General features: G+C 51.3%; 1 protein-coding gene across 14 annotated transcripts in view; it reads left to right on the top strand.

Moving 5' to 3' along the window:
- Positions 1-15587, top strand: part of MAPT (microtubule associated protein tau) — a 94103-nt gene that overhangs the window by 59423 nt on the left and 19093 nt on the right. For 7 of the 14 annotated variants that reach the window (XM_081028408.1, XM_081028416.1, XM_081028415.1 and 4 more), the window contains 4 exons: positions 7594-7646; positions 10109-10306; positions 11394-11526; positions 14708-14973. In XM_081028408.1, coding sequence (XP_080884534.1) covers positions 7594-7646; positions 10109-10306; positions 11394-11526; positions 14708-14973 — 650 coding nt within the window. Of the gene's footprint in view, positions 1-3773; positions 4878-7593; positions 7647-10108; positions 10307-11393; positions 11527-14707; positions 14974-15587 lie in introns of all 14 variants that reach the window. The other 7 variants (XM_081028419.1, XM_081028409.1, XM_081028410.1 and 4 more) reach the window with 2 other exon arrangements.

Genomic DNA, 15587 nt, shown 5'->3' on the forward strand with positions numbered 1-15587 from the left:
AACACGCAGATGGACTAGACCTTGAAAAGAGCATTCACGGGCCCAGGAGATTTTTAGGATATCAAATATGGGCCTTTCAGATATAGAAAAAGCGCCACCCTTTTTTTCCCTCCTAACATTATTTCTGAGTCATTCCGAAGGTGTGTAGTGTTCTGAGGGTAGTTGGGGAGTCGAGAATGAATGTCCAAGAGCAACGCAAATATGGCTGTTCTCCCTGCAGCCTGCCCTCTGGCCTGTCCTGGGAGCAAGGCCGCCACCATATCGCCACCAAGCTAGTTCTTTTCGACTTTCTTCTGTGCAACCATCAAACCTCATAATGATTTTTCTTCTCAGGGACCAAAACTGCTGTGTTCAAGAAAAGTAACTTTGTATAATCACTTAGCATACTTGCTTTAAGAACTCAATTTTTTAAATCCTAGAGATTTCTTATTTTAGGAAATGGAGACCTCGGAGACAGTGTGGGCTGGGTTTCTTTTCAATCATTTACTGCATAAATGAACTTCAGAGCCTGCTGCGTGATGTGGAACTTCTAGATTGCAAGAGAGCTGGGAAGACACTGTTCTAGTCTCCAGAAAGTGATTTTGGTTTGTGCAATGTTTAGCACCGCTCGTGGGGCCGTCTGGTTTTAGGAAGATTGTGCCTGAAGAAGCATCTCATTAACAGTATTTTGAGGCCTGAGTATACATTCCTGCCCCTAAAAGGGTCACCACCCCCTAGTGAGTTAGTGTTTCTCAATTCACATAGCACGGAAAGGTGTGTTTTCGTTCTTAAGCGTACAAAGAGTGTCAAAAAATATTAGAGGAGATAATCAACATAAGGGAGGAACCTCGGTCTGTATGTTAAATACTAGAATCTTGGCTCTTGTTTCTTCTAGGTCATGATTTTATTTTATTTTTTTTTTTGAAAATTCAGCTCAGATTTTAACTTTTTATTTTTTTATTTTTATTGGGGAAAATTGGGGAGCAGTGTGTTTCTTCAGAGCCCATTAGCTCCAAGTCATTGTCCTTCAATCTAGTTGTGGAGGGCGCAGCTCACTGGCCCATGTGGGAATCGAACCGGCAACCCTGTTGTTCAGAGCTCGCGCTCTAACCAACTGAGCCATCCAGCCACCCCTAGGTCATGATTTTTCAGCTTAGGTAAAATTAGAGGCTTTTATAACCTGTGAAATGATCATTTATTTTCATTAAGAGATGTGAATTTGAGTTTCTTCTATACATTTTTATTGCATGCTGTGTCTCTATGCCCCTAAAACATATTCTATGCAATGAAAATGTCAGCTCAACATCTTTTCTGGAAACTTTACTATTGTGCTGGCTGAATTTTTTAGTTTTTCCGATGAATCACATAGGTACAAGAGATGAACATCAGGTAACATCTTCAAAGGGAAATCGGCCACAAATCTCAATATACGGAGGTTTCTACCTCTGCTCCCAAGGCCAATATTTAATGCCCTGACTGGGGCTGCTGGTCCAAATTGCCAAGCCTGGTGCCCTCCAGCGAAACCCCTTGAAATTCCGACACACTGGTGATCCACAAACACACTTTATTTGCCAAAAGCCTGCCATCTGTTTTGTACTAAAACACAGATTAGAAAGAGCCATGTAAACAAAAGTTGTTAGATCTCTCCCTTGCTCTCTCCTGCTGCAGAAGGAAAACCCCCGGTAGCCTGTGCTCGTGAAGTACTAAGATTGAGAAAAATGTTTCAGAATGGGGCTAGAGGATGCTGAGAGAGATGTGGGAAGGCCTTACCCTGTCCCGCTCACCTCGAGGGTGGGCCTTTCTTTTCTAAGTGTCACGAGGACCAGACCTCCTGAGGCGGCCTGGGGGACAATGTGTCTGGACTCCTGAAGCAATCAGACTGCTTACCCAGATATTATTTACCTTGGAACCCCCACCCCTGGTAATTGCTGTGGTTAATATTGACTGAGCACAGTATCCTGGGATCTGACTAGAATATTCTCGCAGCCTGGTTCCTTCCTCCAGCAGTGCAGTTACATTATGTTAGGTTCCTTATTGGTCAACACACACACACACACACACACACACACACACACACACACACTGTACAATCATGTATTGATGGATTTTCGAGGTATGTTTACTATTCATGTTTGGGGCCCTTGTCTCTTTTTTTAATGAGAGTCTTTTTAAGTCTTGCCTACATCAGTACAGTGATCTCCCGATCAAGAGCAATCTCTAGAAAGCTCTGGGAGGAAAGCTTTCTCTACAAGGTGGTGGAGACCTGGCCTGTCGGGATGGAGACCGGGCGTGGTCACAGCAGCAACGGCTGCCTCTGGTCTGTTGAGCTGATTGGTGGAAAGGAAGTCATGGCCTTGAGGCACCTGCTCAGGTGTCCCCTACCGACCTTGTTTCCTGCATCGCTGTCACTGGGGCAGTTCTTCCCGGAGACTGACCAAGCACCCCAGTAAGATGCCAGTAGAGCCCGAGGAAAGCAGAAATCAGCATGTCTTCCTGATATCAGTTCACCCTGCAGGATTCATTTATGAATCACCTGCTGTGTGCAGGCACTGTGGGCGGTGCTAGGAACACAGAATGAATGAGATCGTGAGCTAAGGCCCCAGGTACCGGTGAGAAGTGAAGGGGAGCTGTGGCTGGGCTTCCTGGCAGTGAGCTAACAGGCAGCTGCACAGATTCCGACTGGGCTGAGGAGAGAGGACAGTCACGTTAGCCCTGTGCACCCACAGCTGCACCCGTGTGTAGATACGTGTTCGTTCACCTCCCTCCCCTCCCCTCATCCAATCTCTTTCTCTTCCAAGCTCCTAAATCCTTTGGGGTTCTAGGTGTTGTTTACAGGGGAGCTGGAGAGTTGTGCGGGTTATTTTGGGAGTAGGTAGGATTGTCGAAGGGTTGAGAGTTAAAAATATATATAATGTTTATTAAGAGCAAAAAGCATAACTCTCCTGTCCTTAATACACAGTCAGATACTTTAAAGATTCACATGAATGTAGCGTGAATGAACCAGAAAAAGAAGACAAAGTGTGCCCTCCATCAACTAGGTTGTTGTGTGACCAGGTGACACAGTGGTCCCTGCAAGTTGGTGGCTGCCACGTGGAGCCCGTTGCTGCCACGGTGGTCGTCTCACCTCCTGCAAGAGGCCTGTCCACGATCCACGACCTGGATAAATTCAAATCGTATTTCTGTTCATAGGAATCTTATAGCAGGTCTCTTAGTAAAGACTGGAGCCCTGAGGATGATAAATTTTGCATTTTCCATTATCAGTCAGAGCATGGGCTTGAAGCAGGGTTGGTTTGTGGGCCCCTACTGGTTTTATTTGGCAAAAGGGGGAACAGAGCGAGAGGAGAGGAAAGGGGAGCCTCACTGCACCTTAAGCTAGGTCCCAGCCAGAATCCAGAATCTTCAGGACACTCAGGTCCCTGGAGAGTTGGAGAAGCTTCTGTGGAGCAAGCACAACACAGCCCCACAGCGGGGCCAGCAGTCATGGATATGGGAATAAGACGGCACGACATGGGGCCTTGGCGGTCACCAGGTCCAAGATGAGAAAACTGAGGCACACAGAGGGGACGTGCTCACCCAGGGTCACCCGGCGAGTTGGTGGCAGGTAGACCAGAGAGCATTCGTTCTGAGCAAACAAAAGCAGCGAGGCTGAGCCCAGAGCGGGCCCTCGTTTTTCTCTGTTAGGCAGGCTTGCGATGCCGTTTAAATGTCCTTTTCTTATTTGAAGAGTTGTTCCCTCTCTTAACAATCAGTGCGCCCTTGCTTACCTTTTGCCACTGCTGCCTGTTCAAACCTAGAGGAGTTGAGAGCTCCCAGCCAGCAGAGGGAAGTGTCGGAGAGGCCCCTGGCACATGGGCTTAGGTCTCAGGTCCAGCCTGCACACGGCAGAGAAGCTTCTGGGGTCTCCGTACTGCCTCTGGGGGAGAAGCAGCTAGAAGCTCCCATCCTGGTGATGTCTTGCCGTTCCCAGAATCATCCCATCTACCAACCACCTCCTCCAACAGGAAGCCCTCAGGAGCCCCACAAGGAGTGGGCACCAAAACAAGGGTCCTGGGTCCAGGAAGGTCTGGCTTTTCCGCAGCCTGCTTCCCCTGGACATCTGCAGACAGAGCCTGGGAGTGTCAAGGAGAGCTTCCTCGGCGAGTCGGGGCACCGTGGCGGTGCGGCCACCGACCCGAGGACCCTGGGTCTGACCCGCCAGCACACATCCGACATGCCTGGGGCTCCCATCCTGCCTGAAGGCTCCAGAGAAGCCACGCACCAGCCTTCTGGGACACAACCTAAGGACACACAGGGAAGTCACCTTAGCCTAGGGCTGCTGGAGCACCAGCTTTTAGGAGACCTGCGCCTGGAGGGGCCACCTCTGAAGGGGGACCAGGGCAAAGAGAGACTGGGGGGTGACGAGGTTGATGAAGACCGTGACATCGATGAGTCTTCACCCCAGGACTCCCCTCCCTCCCAGGTCGCTTTAAGTCTGCAGAGCTCCCCAACCCAAGATGGGCCATCCCCCCAGACAGTTTCCAGAGAGGCCACTGGCACCCCCGCTTTCCCAGCTGAGGGTGCCATCCCCCTCCCTGTCAATTTCCTCTCCAAAGTCTCCACAGAGCCCCAGGTCTCAGAGCCCGATGGGCCCAGCGCAGGGCCCACAGCGGAAGAGCACGACGGGCCCCCTGAGTTCACGTTCCACGTGGAAATCAAAGCCAATGTGCAGAAGGAACAGGGACGTTCAGAGGTGGATTTGGAAGGGGCTGCACTTCTGGGGGCCCCTGGAGAGGAGCAAGAGCCCCAGGGCCCCTCTGGGGGAGAGGACACAAAAAAGACTGACCTTCCAGAACCATCTGAAAAGCAGCCTGCGGCTGGTCTGCCAGGAAAGCCTGTCAGCCGGGTCCCTCAACTGAAAGGTCTGTGTCTAGAGCTCCTTTGCTCCTTCCTGGTGACTCCTTGTGCCACCCAGGCTGCAGGCACTGCCACTGAGCTTCTGGCCCCCCCTTGATTCCTGCTGCTTCCAAGGTTCCTAAGGACAGCCACTAACCTGACCAGCTGGGCCCTGCCGCTCACCCCCACCTTACGGCCTCCTGCCCGTCAGGCTCTGGTCGCACGTGCTCCTGTCACGCTTGCCCCCATTCTGCATGCCACCAACACCCCACCCACTGCTTTCCACCCCATTCATCTCTCTGGACACTTGGTTTATCCATGAAGGTCCATCAGCCCACGGGAGATTGGTAGGCTGCCCTCCAGGGGAGGTAACAGCTGCTTCCTCTTGTGAGAGCTTATTACGTGCCTTAAATTCGTTGTCTAGAACCTCCCCAACCCTCCCAAGTGGGCATAATGAGCCCCATTTTGCCGATGAGGAAACTGAGGCTCAGAGAAGTAATTTGCTGTAGGTCACCGAGTCATAGTGTCCGAGCCAGGTTCCGAATCCAGGTAGGTCTGTTCTGAAAGGATGCTCTTCTCTATACACCACAGGCCTCCCAGAACATTCTGAAGTGTGAGCTCCTAGCCCAGAGATACAGAGGGCAGAAGCCTGTATTCTGCTGCTCTTGTCAGTGGACAACACATCACATGCAGTAGGTGATGACATACATAAGCATTTGGAGGTGGCCAAGAGCCCAAGCTGATCCTTTGGCCCAAAAACCCCCACCCCACCCACCCTGCCTTATAGTAGCAGAGACAATGAGCAGAAACAAAAGCTTCCTGTCCCAAGCAGCTCCCCCACCCCTGCAGAGCCTGTGCTGGGATTGTAGGGTCTCAACCCCGGTCCCCTCTTAAAGCCTGGGAAGCATGACCACAGCAGCCCTTTGGAGGCTGGAGAGGAGGGAGGGAGGGGAGGTTCCCAAGTGTCGGGGTCTCTGTGTCCTGTCAGGGAGAGGACAGTTTGTATCCCAGAGGAGGCCTCATGAGCATGAGTCAGGCACATTCAGCCAGTTAGGACCCTGAGCATTTTAGAATAATTATTTTCAAGGCTCGGGAATTGATGCTACTTAAGCTGTCAGTTGCAAACATCTGTTAAATTTTGATTGGATCCTAGTTGTCAAGAAAACTTTGAAATGTTATAGGTAAAGGAATCTGCATTTAAATTTTAAGACAGAAAAAAACAATCCTATATCCTAGTTAAAAGTGTCCTAAGTTCCAAAGTAGTAGGGGACAGATTATAATACTGCTTCCTGAAATGGTGTTTTATTGAACCTTGTCCACTGTATGTTGATAGGTGTGTCCAAGGGAAAAAAGAGTTCCATGGTCCAGTAAGTTTGGAAAAAACAGGCTAACCAGTGTTAAATAGCATTTGTCGCTGCAGGACTTGTCAGGGACGGGAATATTCTAACACACATTGTAACCCTCGGAGAAGTATCCATAGTATGAACGTCCCCAAGTTATTTGATCCCACCTGCTAGCATCTCCGGGAAGGGGGCCTGTTCAGTAGTACTCCAATTTGGGACATGCTGATCTAGCAGTTGGTTTCTGTGACATGCATGATGATGGTTGATTTGGGCAAAGGATGTGAATCAGGTCCACTTGGGGCTCTCATTAAAAGGCAGGTTCCTGGGCCCCGCCTTCGGCTTACAGAGTCTCAGGATTGGTTCAGGAATCTGTACTTTAACAACCTCTCCTGGTGCTTCTGCTACACACTGAAGTTTACAAACCTCTGGGCAGATCACCAATGCTGGTCAGTCTAGAAGTGGGGACTCCAGTAACCAGTGAGAAGCTCCAGGGGCCCCATGGTCCTGCGGGCAGGGGGAACACACCATTGAAACCAAAGACAAATCTATGATCAATCTTCAGCAATGAATGTTAAGAGAAGGAAAGGGTGAGCTAGAGGTGATGCTAGTAGATAAGTACAGTGGTTTCACCAAGGGCTGTGGCTTTCTAAACACAAAAGACGTCAAAGGTTTGGTCTTCAAATCCAGAAGTTATCTGTAGGATGTTTGATGGTAACTAGTTTGGAGCTAATTTGGGGAAATGACAAGGATTAGCCACCTGGGAGGGTCTGGAGGTATGAGAAGACCTTCCAGGGCTGGTTCGGGTGGGATGGGCTCATCAGACAGCAGCTGGAGCTGGTGCCTGAAGCCCCCATTAGTGAAGGGCAGGTTGTGGGAAGACAGCTCACTCCCTCGGAGCCTTGGGTGACAGCATGAGCGAGGGATCCTGCAGGGGGCCAGAGCCTGGCTGAGTTACCCTATCTGTGATGCTGAGGCTTTTAAATGCCCCTCCTTGGAGAGGGATTCGCCTACGCTGGGGGAAGCCGACCCTGGCAGAGACAGGGAGGGAACCTGTGAGAGGCGGCGCCTGCACTGTCTACCTTTCCAAACTGCCGCCCCTGTGCCAACGTGTGCCCGGAACAGTTTCCTCTGCGTCCCCTCTGCATGCCCCCACCCTCAGCGAGCCTGCTGCCCACTCCTCAGGGTACTGCAAGCAGAGCAATGACCCCAGTGTGCTGTGTTAATACTAACCATGAGAGACCTAACAGCTCAAAGGAAAAGAAAATCGGTGGGTTCCCACCAAGCCCAATGGAACAGAATATGTTGCACTGATCCTGAGAAATCAGCCTAACTACAAGGGGCTCTTTCCATGAGCTGTGCACATGGGTGTAACGTACATTCTCATTTTCTATTTTATCAGCTCGCATGGTCAGTAAAAGCAAAGATGGGACTGGAAACGACAAGAAAACCAAGGTAAGCTAATGAAACCATGAAACTGCCACCGTCGAACCAATCGAGAAGCCATGCTTTATATCTGAATTAATTTTTATATATAACGTGGGGAGCATTTGTCACTGAAGTCCAACTGTCATTCAAAGTGCTTTGTGTTTTTATGCAAACTTCTAACTTGTAGCATTTACCCATTTTGGTACTTATGCCAAGGAAGGGCAGTCGGCAGGTTAATGAAGTAATGCTCCTAATTGCAATCTCATTAGCATAGTTTAAGTGAGACGTTCATGGTAAACGAAGGTATGTTTGAATTTTCTGCAATAAAGTTTGAATTTTTCATGTCTTAATACCTTACACAGGTCTAGGCTCAGCAAATACGTGTATACACACACACATACTTAAGGTATATAGTAAATACCATTTAGTTAGGAGGCTGAAGCAAAAACGTGATCTCCAACCTAAGGCAGAAGGTTCTGGAAGAGCCCTCGAAGAGAGGACCTGTGAGGCAGGCCATGAAGGAAACAGAAAGGAGGGTTGGTGAGACGGGAGTGGAAAAAGGCAGATCTGAGGAGTAGAACAGCACAAGCGAAGACCCGGGAGCACGTAGAGACAAAGTGCGTTCTGAGAACGCTAAGCAGGTCGGCTGGTCGCTGGGGGGCTCTGAGAGAGGACTGACTTAACTGGGAAAGCTGACACATGCACCTGAAATGCTAAGTGGACATGTGTGGTGATGGCGCAGTAAATGCCATCTTGGAATCTTGCCAGGAGGCCGTTTGACGTGTGCTTTAGTCTTCAGAAACCAGCCCAAGGAACAGTAACTGAAACAGCTGCTCTCCAACCAAACTGCCCCTAAAACCATGCCCATCCTTCTTAGTGCTTCCTATCAGCTGTAGTTTACCCTCCTCAATGATTCCACCTCTTGGAAAACGCTCCTGTCACTGCACTGCAGTGTTTTTCCAGGAAAATCCCACTGTGGCCCTAGCTGAAGATCTATTTGTCTTAAAGGTACTTAAAATGTCCCATATAAATTCTGCCTAAAAGATCTGGGTCTTGATCAGTCCTGGAGTCCTGAGGGCACCCCCAGGTGCAGAATGCAGCTGTAGGTGTTTGGTGGTGTCTTGAAAGCCGCTCCCCAAAGTTCCTGCCCAGTAGGAAGTCAGGGTTCGCCGTCACAAGACCCCAGTGAGGCAGCTGAGGGTGCTGTAGGGACTTGGGGCGGCTCTGCCTTAGGTGCTTGAAACGGTAGCGACAGCTGCTTGCCAACCATGATGCACATGTAGGGGACTCCCGGCCTCAAGCATGCATGCATTCATTCATTCATTCCTTCACTCATTCATTCTCACACATGGGTCCATCGTCCCTGCCCTGGAGTTGCTCACAGCCTCACCGCGAAGGGTCAGATCTGTCAGGAACCTTGGCCGGGGAGGGAGCTCTGCCCTGTGCGCCTGGGGAAGGAGGGGTTGCGAGTACCAGGCTCCAGCCTTTCTTCCTTGTCACCAACCCCTTGCCCCATGCCTGGGGCCCTCCTTCTCACCAAGGCTAAATACTCCTAGACCTGGCCTCTTGGTTTTATTCCTGAAGGTGTGGTCCCTCCCCCTCCCAGCCCACCCTCTTCCACCAGGGCCACACATCCTGGTCAAAGCCCCAGAGGCAGTGAGGACAAACTGTAGGTACCAGCCACTATCCATCAAGTGCAGCTGCCTCTGTGAGGTCACCCAGCTCGCAGACACCTCTCCCATTGGCTGCCTGTCCCACCCAGGCCGTTTCCTTCATTGGAACATGTTCCAGAGTAAACATTGGCCAGATTAAGATCCACCAGATCATGTTTAGTTTTACTTGAGACTAATCAGAAAGTGCGTGTGTGCATGTCACCTAAGTGGTGTCAGGCAGAACCTTTAAGGCTTAGAACAGGCACTGTACTGATTTTAGTGAGCACGATTCTGCCAGCGTGACGGCACAGGGCCAAGGGTTATGGACCAGCCTGAGCTCCTCACCTGAATTGAGCAGAAAGTGGGGCACGTCTCACCTATGATACACATCGGAGATGTTTTATTGAGAAACATCCTAGAATCATACACTTTGGCGATCTCCATCAACTTTTGGGGGCATGAAACACCTGTCAATCAGTGGTCTCCAAATTGGGGAGCACATGAAAATCCAATGGGCCAGAGAAAGAACATTTTAGAACTTCTGTCCATTCTTGTCTTCTAAGAGTTATGTCACCTGTAAGTTTTCTAATGAACATCGTGTATTGGCTTCATCGTATATGTGTTAACTAATAAATATCTAGGGGTGACTATGGATGCCTAGTCACTTATGTTCTTCCTGATGAGAGGAATGATAAGGGTACATGAGCCAAACAGTTTGGAGATCACTGCTGTGAGCCATTACCTGCCTTACTTGTTTTTAGTTACTGTCCTTTTTCAGTTTGTTCCCTCCTTCATGTGCTGACTTTTATTTTGATTTTATTTATGTTTATGTTTAAGACGTCCACACCTTCCTCTGCTAAAACCCTGAACAATAGGCCTTGCCTTAGCCCCAAACGCCCCACTCCTGGTAGCTCAGACCCTTTGATCAAACCCTCCAGCCCTGCCGTGTGCCCAGAGCCATCTTCCTCTCCTAAACACGTCTCTTCTGTCACACCCCGAACTGGCAGTTCTGGAGCAAAGGAGATGAAAGTCAAGGTAAGGAAACCACCTTTGAAAAGAATCAGGTTACTCTAATGCGGTTTTCAAATGTATGTGTGTGTGTGGTTTTTTTTAAGCCCCAAAGCCCTTTCTGCAGATAAGCTCTTACCTGGAAGCACCATGCAGGACACTTAAAATTCTGGTTGAGATGGAGGGCAGCTCACCTTCTAAGCGCCCCTAGCCCCTCCTAGCCGCAGTCCCTGAGGCGCCTGATTGGGACCCCATGCGAAAGTCACCGCTCCAGTTGGGTTCCTTTGTCTGTTTCCGAGTTTGGTAACGGGAATGCTTCCAGGTGGCCCCCACTTGGACTGCACAGCATGGCTGTGCAACAATGTTTGTCCCACTAGTTCACTCCTCCCGAACCATCCTGAGGTCCTTGGTTAGCGTCAGGTTGGTTTTTTGTTTGTTTGTTTGTTTTTTTGACTTTGTGTTATGTATCAAGGTCATTGACTGGGTAATCAAAGCCAGTAACTGCCACATCCTCTGGTTGTGCTCCTGCACTTGCTCTCACGTTTTGGCTAATGGATACAACAAGGGCTCTCACTTAGCACATCCAAGGAGTTACTGAAACCTGACTGTTGCTTGGGAGAGAACAAAGGGATATGATCTATCTCGGTCAGCACTCTCGGTCAGGTTCAACAAACAGTGTTGTCAAGGGGCTCTGGTGAAACCAACCACCGTCAGTCAAATAAATCCTTAAGGAGAGTCAGAAAATGGGTGTCCGCGTGGGAATGGACTGCCGATGTCCTGCCTGGTGACCTACCCGATCCTGTGTGGGTTACGAACAAGCTCTGTCGCCTTTTTATAAAATATACCAGCACAACTCATGCTGATAACTCATGTAAACAACTCCTGTAGGAGGCAATGGTCATCAGCGCCCCTGGCATTCGGGTGGGGCTGTGGGCTTGTGTGCCCAGCAAAGCCTTGTGATTGTAGAAGACATTCGTTACAGCTAGTAGCCAAAGGGCCACCCCAATCTTAGCCTTGTTTTGAGTCAAAGTGGTTCCGTAGGGCTGCCATGGACTCCAGGTGACAGCGACCTTTCCTAATCGTAAAAACCACTCTACCCTGCTTTGGTTTCCAGGGGGCGGATGCTAAAACTGGAACGAAGATTGCCACACCCCGGGGAGCGGCCCCTCCAGGCCAGAAAGGCCCGGCCAATGCCACCAGGATTCCAGCAAAAACCACCCCGTCCCCAAAGACCCCACCAGGCACGGGTAAGAAGCATGTTCTCTGGAATCCAGTCCTCGTCTCTGAAGGCCCCTGACATTGAATAACCTCTGTGGTAGCTAATTGATGCCTGCAGTTTACTAAACATTAGAATGTTCGTTTTCTTTTTAATCTTTCTGACACTTTTCCAAGGTAGATGCTGAATCCCCACTTTTTATTGATGAAAAAATCAAGGCTCTGAGAGTTTGCACGACTAAGTCTAACGAGCGTATTTTCAGGATGAGGGAAATGCAGCCACATGCTAACTGGTGGGAGGAAAGGGGCTTCTCCCAGCTTCTCTGACCCCAAGTCAACCTCCTGGGAGGTGTTTTTCAGACACGTGGGTGGTGCTTGCTCTCTGGAGACAGCGCAGCAGCCTGGATAGGTTTCTCTGTGACCTCACACGGGCGGCCTCTGTGCGGCTTAGCCTGCTGGGGTATTAGAGACACTCTGACAGCCTGAGGGTCTTAGCCGGGCTGTTGCAGGCTGTGTCCATTGTCCTGGGCTCCTACCAGTAAAACCCAGTCGGTTGTGAGTACCAGGCAAGGCTTCAGGAGAGCGATTTAGCCTCCAGGGGTGCTGTTAGGAGTAATCGCCCTCTTTGGGGATTGGGAACATTCAGGCAGAGCTCCCCTCTCCTGCTGCCACATGTCCCAGGCAATTAGGTTTAGATTCTGCACAAGTAAGGGGGCATCTGGCCTGTGTTGGATCCGGGGTGGTGCTCGGGCCTGTGACTCTCGTACGGGCTGTGTGTGAGCCTCGGTTGGTGCAGCGATCTCAGCTGCCCATGGGCACGAGGTGGCAGCTCAGAACCCTTCGGCCCCCTGCATGTTTTTGCCGTGGTGTTTAGCCCAGTTTGCCGTACGGCGGGGCCTGCAAGGACAGCTGCTCATTAAGGCCTGTTGGTTTGTTTTTCATGTGGTGTTTTTCTCATGTATATAATACATAGGATGTGGTGTAATTAAAGAACTCTGATTGGGTTTTATATGTGATTTTGATCCTGCTTTTTCTCAACACTATGCCAGCTGACTCCCACAACTGGAGCCATAACTGGAAACAAAAACCTGCATTTCTCTTTGGATCTGCTCTTGGGTGACAGCCTGCAGGTGGACAGATCCCCCTCAAGGTCCTCTTGACCTTGTTTCCTGACAGATGGAGTCCCCTGCCCCCCGAACCCTTTCCCTGCCTCACTGGCCTCTGCTGCATGGCCTGGCTGGGCACGTCTGGCTGCCTGCGGCATGGAGACGAGCTCATTAGGGCCCCATTTAAACTTGATGATAACGAGGCTTTTTGTGGATTCTTCTTTTTAAGCTACCAAGCAAGTGCAGAGAATACCAACCCCTGCAGGGGCAAAGTCTGAGAGAGGTAATTGTGAGCCTGCTTCGCCCGGGGGTCACCCCCTTTGCGTGTGGCCTAGGTGTTTAGAGATGCTTCTGAAACACTGGTTTCATGCGTTGAGCCTGAACTGGAACCGGCAGAATTCCTGCTTCTCTTCTTTTGTGTGGTTTGTGTGGCCGTGTGTGTGGCCGATCCGCCTAATCTTGCGTGTTCTCATTGACGTGTGCCGACAGTGGGGCTGGGAGCGTGTGCCTTGAGCCACTTGTAGGTGCTGCAGGTGTGGACTGTGCCTACCCAGGGTTTAGGTGTGAAAGCCCCGCAGGCGTCCGTTAACCGGAAACCTGTGAGCGCCAGCACTGTGCTGGACGCTTTACCTATTACTACACCCCGTCTTCAAAACGCAGCGCTGTGGGCTGTGACCACACGCCCTATTTTTCAGGTGAGAGCACAGGCTCAGGGGTCGCTCTGCATTTAAGTGACAGAAAGGATTTGAAGCCACTCCCACATCTACACCTTGTGACTGGAGGCAGGGCTGAGCCTGGAGGCAGAGCCCCCCACCCTTGTCTCCTTGTGTGGAAAAGGAGAAAAGGCCTCCTGGGTCCTGTTGCCGCAGAGCTTGGCGACTTCTAGCAGGGATATCCAGCTGACGTGGAAATCCAAACTCTAAGAACAGCCATGCTTCTTCTCTCCTTGACAAGTCACCCTCAGCGCTGAAGGGAGCTCAGCCTCGTCCCCTGGGCACAGCAGCGTCCAGCCCATGACTGACTTAGGCCTGCTCGGACTCCCCAGGGAGCTTGGGAAGAACCAGGCCCCATCCTAGAGAGTCGGTCATCTCAGGTCTGGATGGGGCCCAGGAATCTGCGTGTACAGGTCCCACTCCCCCGTCATGGCTCGATGCAGGGTCCCTGGGCCACACTTGGAGAAACACTGGTGATGAGGCAGATGGAATAGAAAACTGCGGAAGTGTAACAGGGCACGGGAAGTGCAGGGACAGAAGCGTGTCAGGGGCACAGGACAGTCTATTGGGAGTGGAGCCGTCCCCCAGCCTTCCTGCAGGGTTTGGCACCCACATGTCTGGAAAGGTGCCCTGGTGGGGGGAAGGGCATTCTTGGGGAGGGAACGGAAGGGCACAGTGGCATGAGCATGGCTTGTTTGGAGAGCTAGGGACAGGTGGACACAAAGCAGGCATACCGTTCTGGAGCCCAGGTACAGAGGAGTCGGGGAGGGTGGGCCAAGGTCTGGTGGGAAAGGGGCCTTGAACTTGCTGAACAGCTGAGAATTCACTCTGTGGGTAAAGGGTCTAATGGATCCAGATGAGGGCAGCCCCTGGGTCCTGTCCTTGCGTGGCCCTTAATCAGGGAAAAGGCCACCTGGCATTGCATTAGAGTTTTACAAAGCGCATATACACATCCCAGCCTGGCCTCCTCCCGCATTGCAGGCATTATAATTATTTTCATTTTTGAGTTGAAGACCCTGAGCTCAGAGCGGGGACATGACTTGTCTGAGCCTACACAGCTAGTTGGAGTCCATCTCTTGACCATGGGCCATGGGCAGAGTTGGTCCCCTCTCTGGGAAGGGGTTCTGGGTGGTCCTTGGTGACCATGCTGTTGCTTCCCTGGAAATGGGGTGTCTCTGTCCCTAAGTGACAAAGCCAGGAAGAGGGAACATTTCTCTTGTATGGGCTCATGGGCAGCTTCCTGCTGCTTTGGCCAAGCTTCAGATCTGTCTCCACCTGGCAAATTCAGCCCTGGGTCTGAGAATGGGCCCTCAGGACCGGCAGCCCCGTTGTGAGGGCCTTTGCTAGCTGCCACCCACCCTGCTTCCTGGCCTCACTCCCTCCTTCCTTTCCAGGTGAATCTGGAAAGTCTGGGGATCGCAGTGGCTACAGCAGCCCCGGCTCGCCGGGCACTCCTGGCAGCCGTTCCCGCACCCCGTCCCTGCCGACCCCACCCACGCGGGAGCCCAAGAAGGTGGCAGTGGTCCGCACCCCCCCCAAATCCCCATCTTCAGCCAAGAGCCGCCTGCAGACTGCTCCCGTGCCCATGCCAGACCTGAAGAATGTCAGGTCCAAGATTGGCTCCACTGAAAATCTGAAGCACCAGCCAGGAGGCGGGAAGGTAAGGGCGTGGGGAGAGTGGTGGTCCCAGACAACCAGGAGAAGCTGTGTGGGTCTCCCACACCTAGGGCAGCGGTATACCAGTGACTCGGCTCCCACCCCACGTGGCGCCCAGTCTCCTCTTGACCTCGTCAAGAAAAGACAGTTGGTTGTGGGTGTTTATTGGATCATCACGAAGCCATGAGTGCCCTGTGCAGGGGAGAGAAAGTACCAGTTCTTTGCTTCCCCATTTCAGCCTCTGCTGGTCAGACAGTGTCAGAGATTACGGGGTTCTTACTCTGTGACCTGGGGGTTCTCCAAGTGGGGGTGTCCACAGAGGTCCCCCAGCTTGCCTCGTGTTTAGGACATGACACAGCCATTGTAGGTAGGAGTCTCTGGCATTCATTGGACATTTGTTTAGGTTTCTCTCTAACCTTCAGTTCTGGGGAAATTAGGGGTTCCATTTTAAACAACTGATTCTCCCGGGGCAAGTGGGAGCTCATGAAATGTTTGGGTCTCCTAAAGGTGGAGAGATGTGAGCTTCTGAGAGCTTGAGGTGGTGGGGGAGGGGACTGGCCTGGGCCCCTTCTTCCTCCCGTTGTCCCTGCCCGACACTGTGTGAGTTTCCTAGGGCTG

Source organism: Rhinolophus hipposideros (genome assembly GCF_964194185.1).
Source record: "Rhinolophus hipposideros genome assembly, chromosome: 20".
NCBI classification, from domain to species: domain Eukaryota; kingdom Metazoa; phylum Chordata; class Mammalia; order Chiroptera; family Rhinolophidae; genus Rhinolophus; species Rhinolophus hipposideros.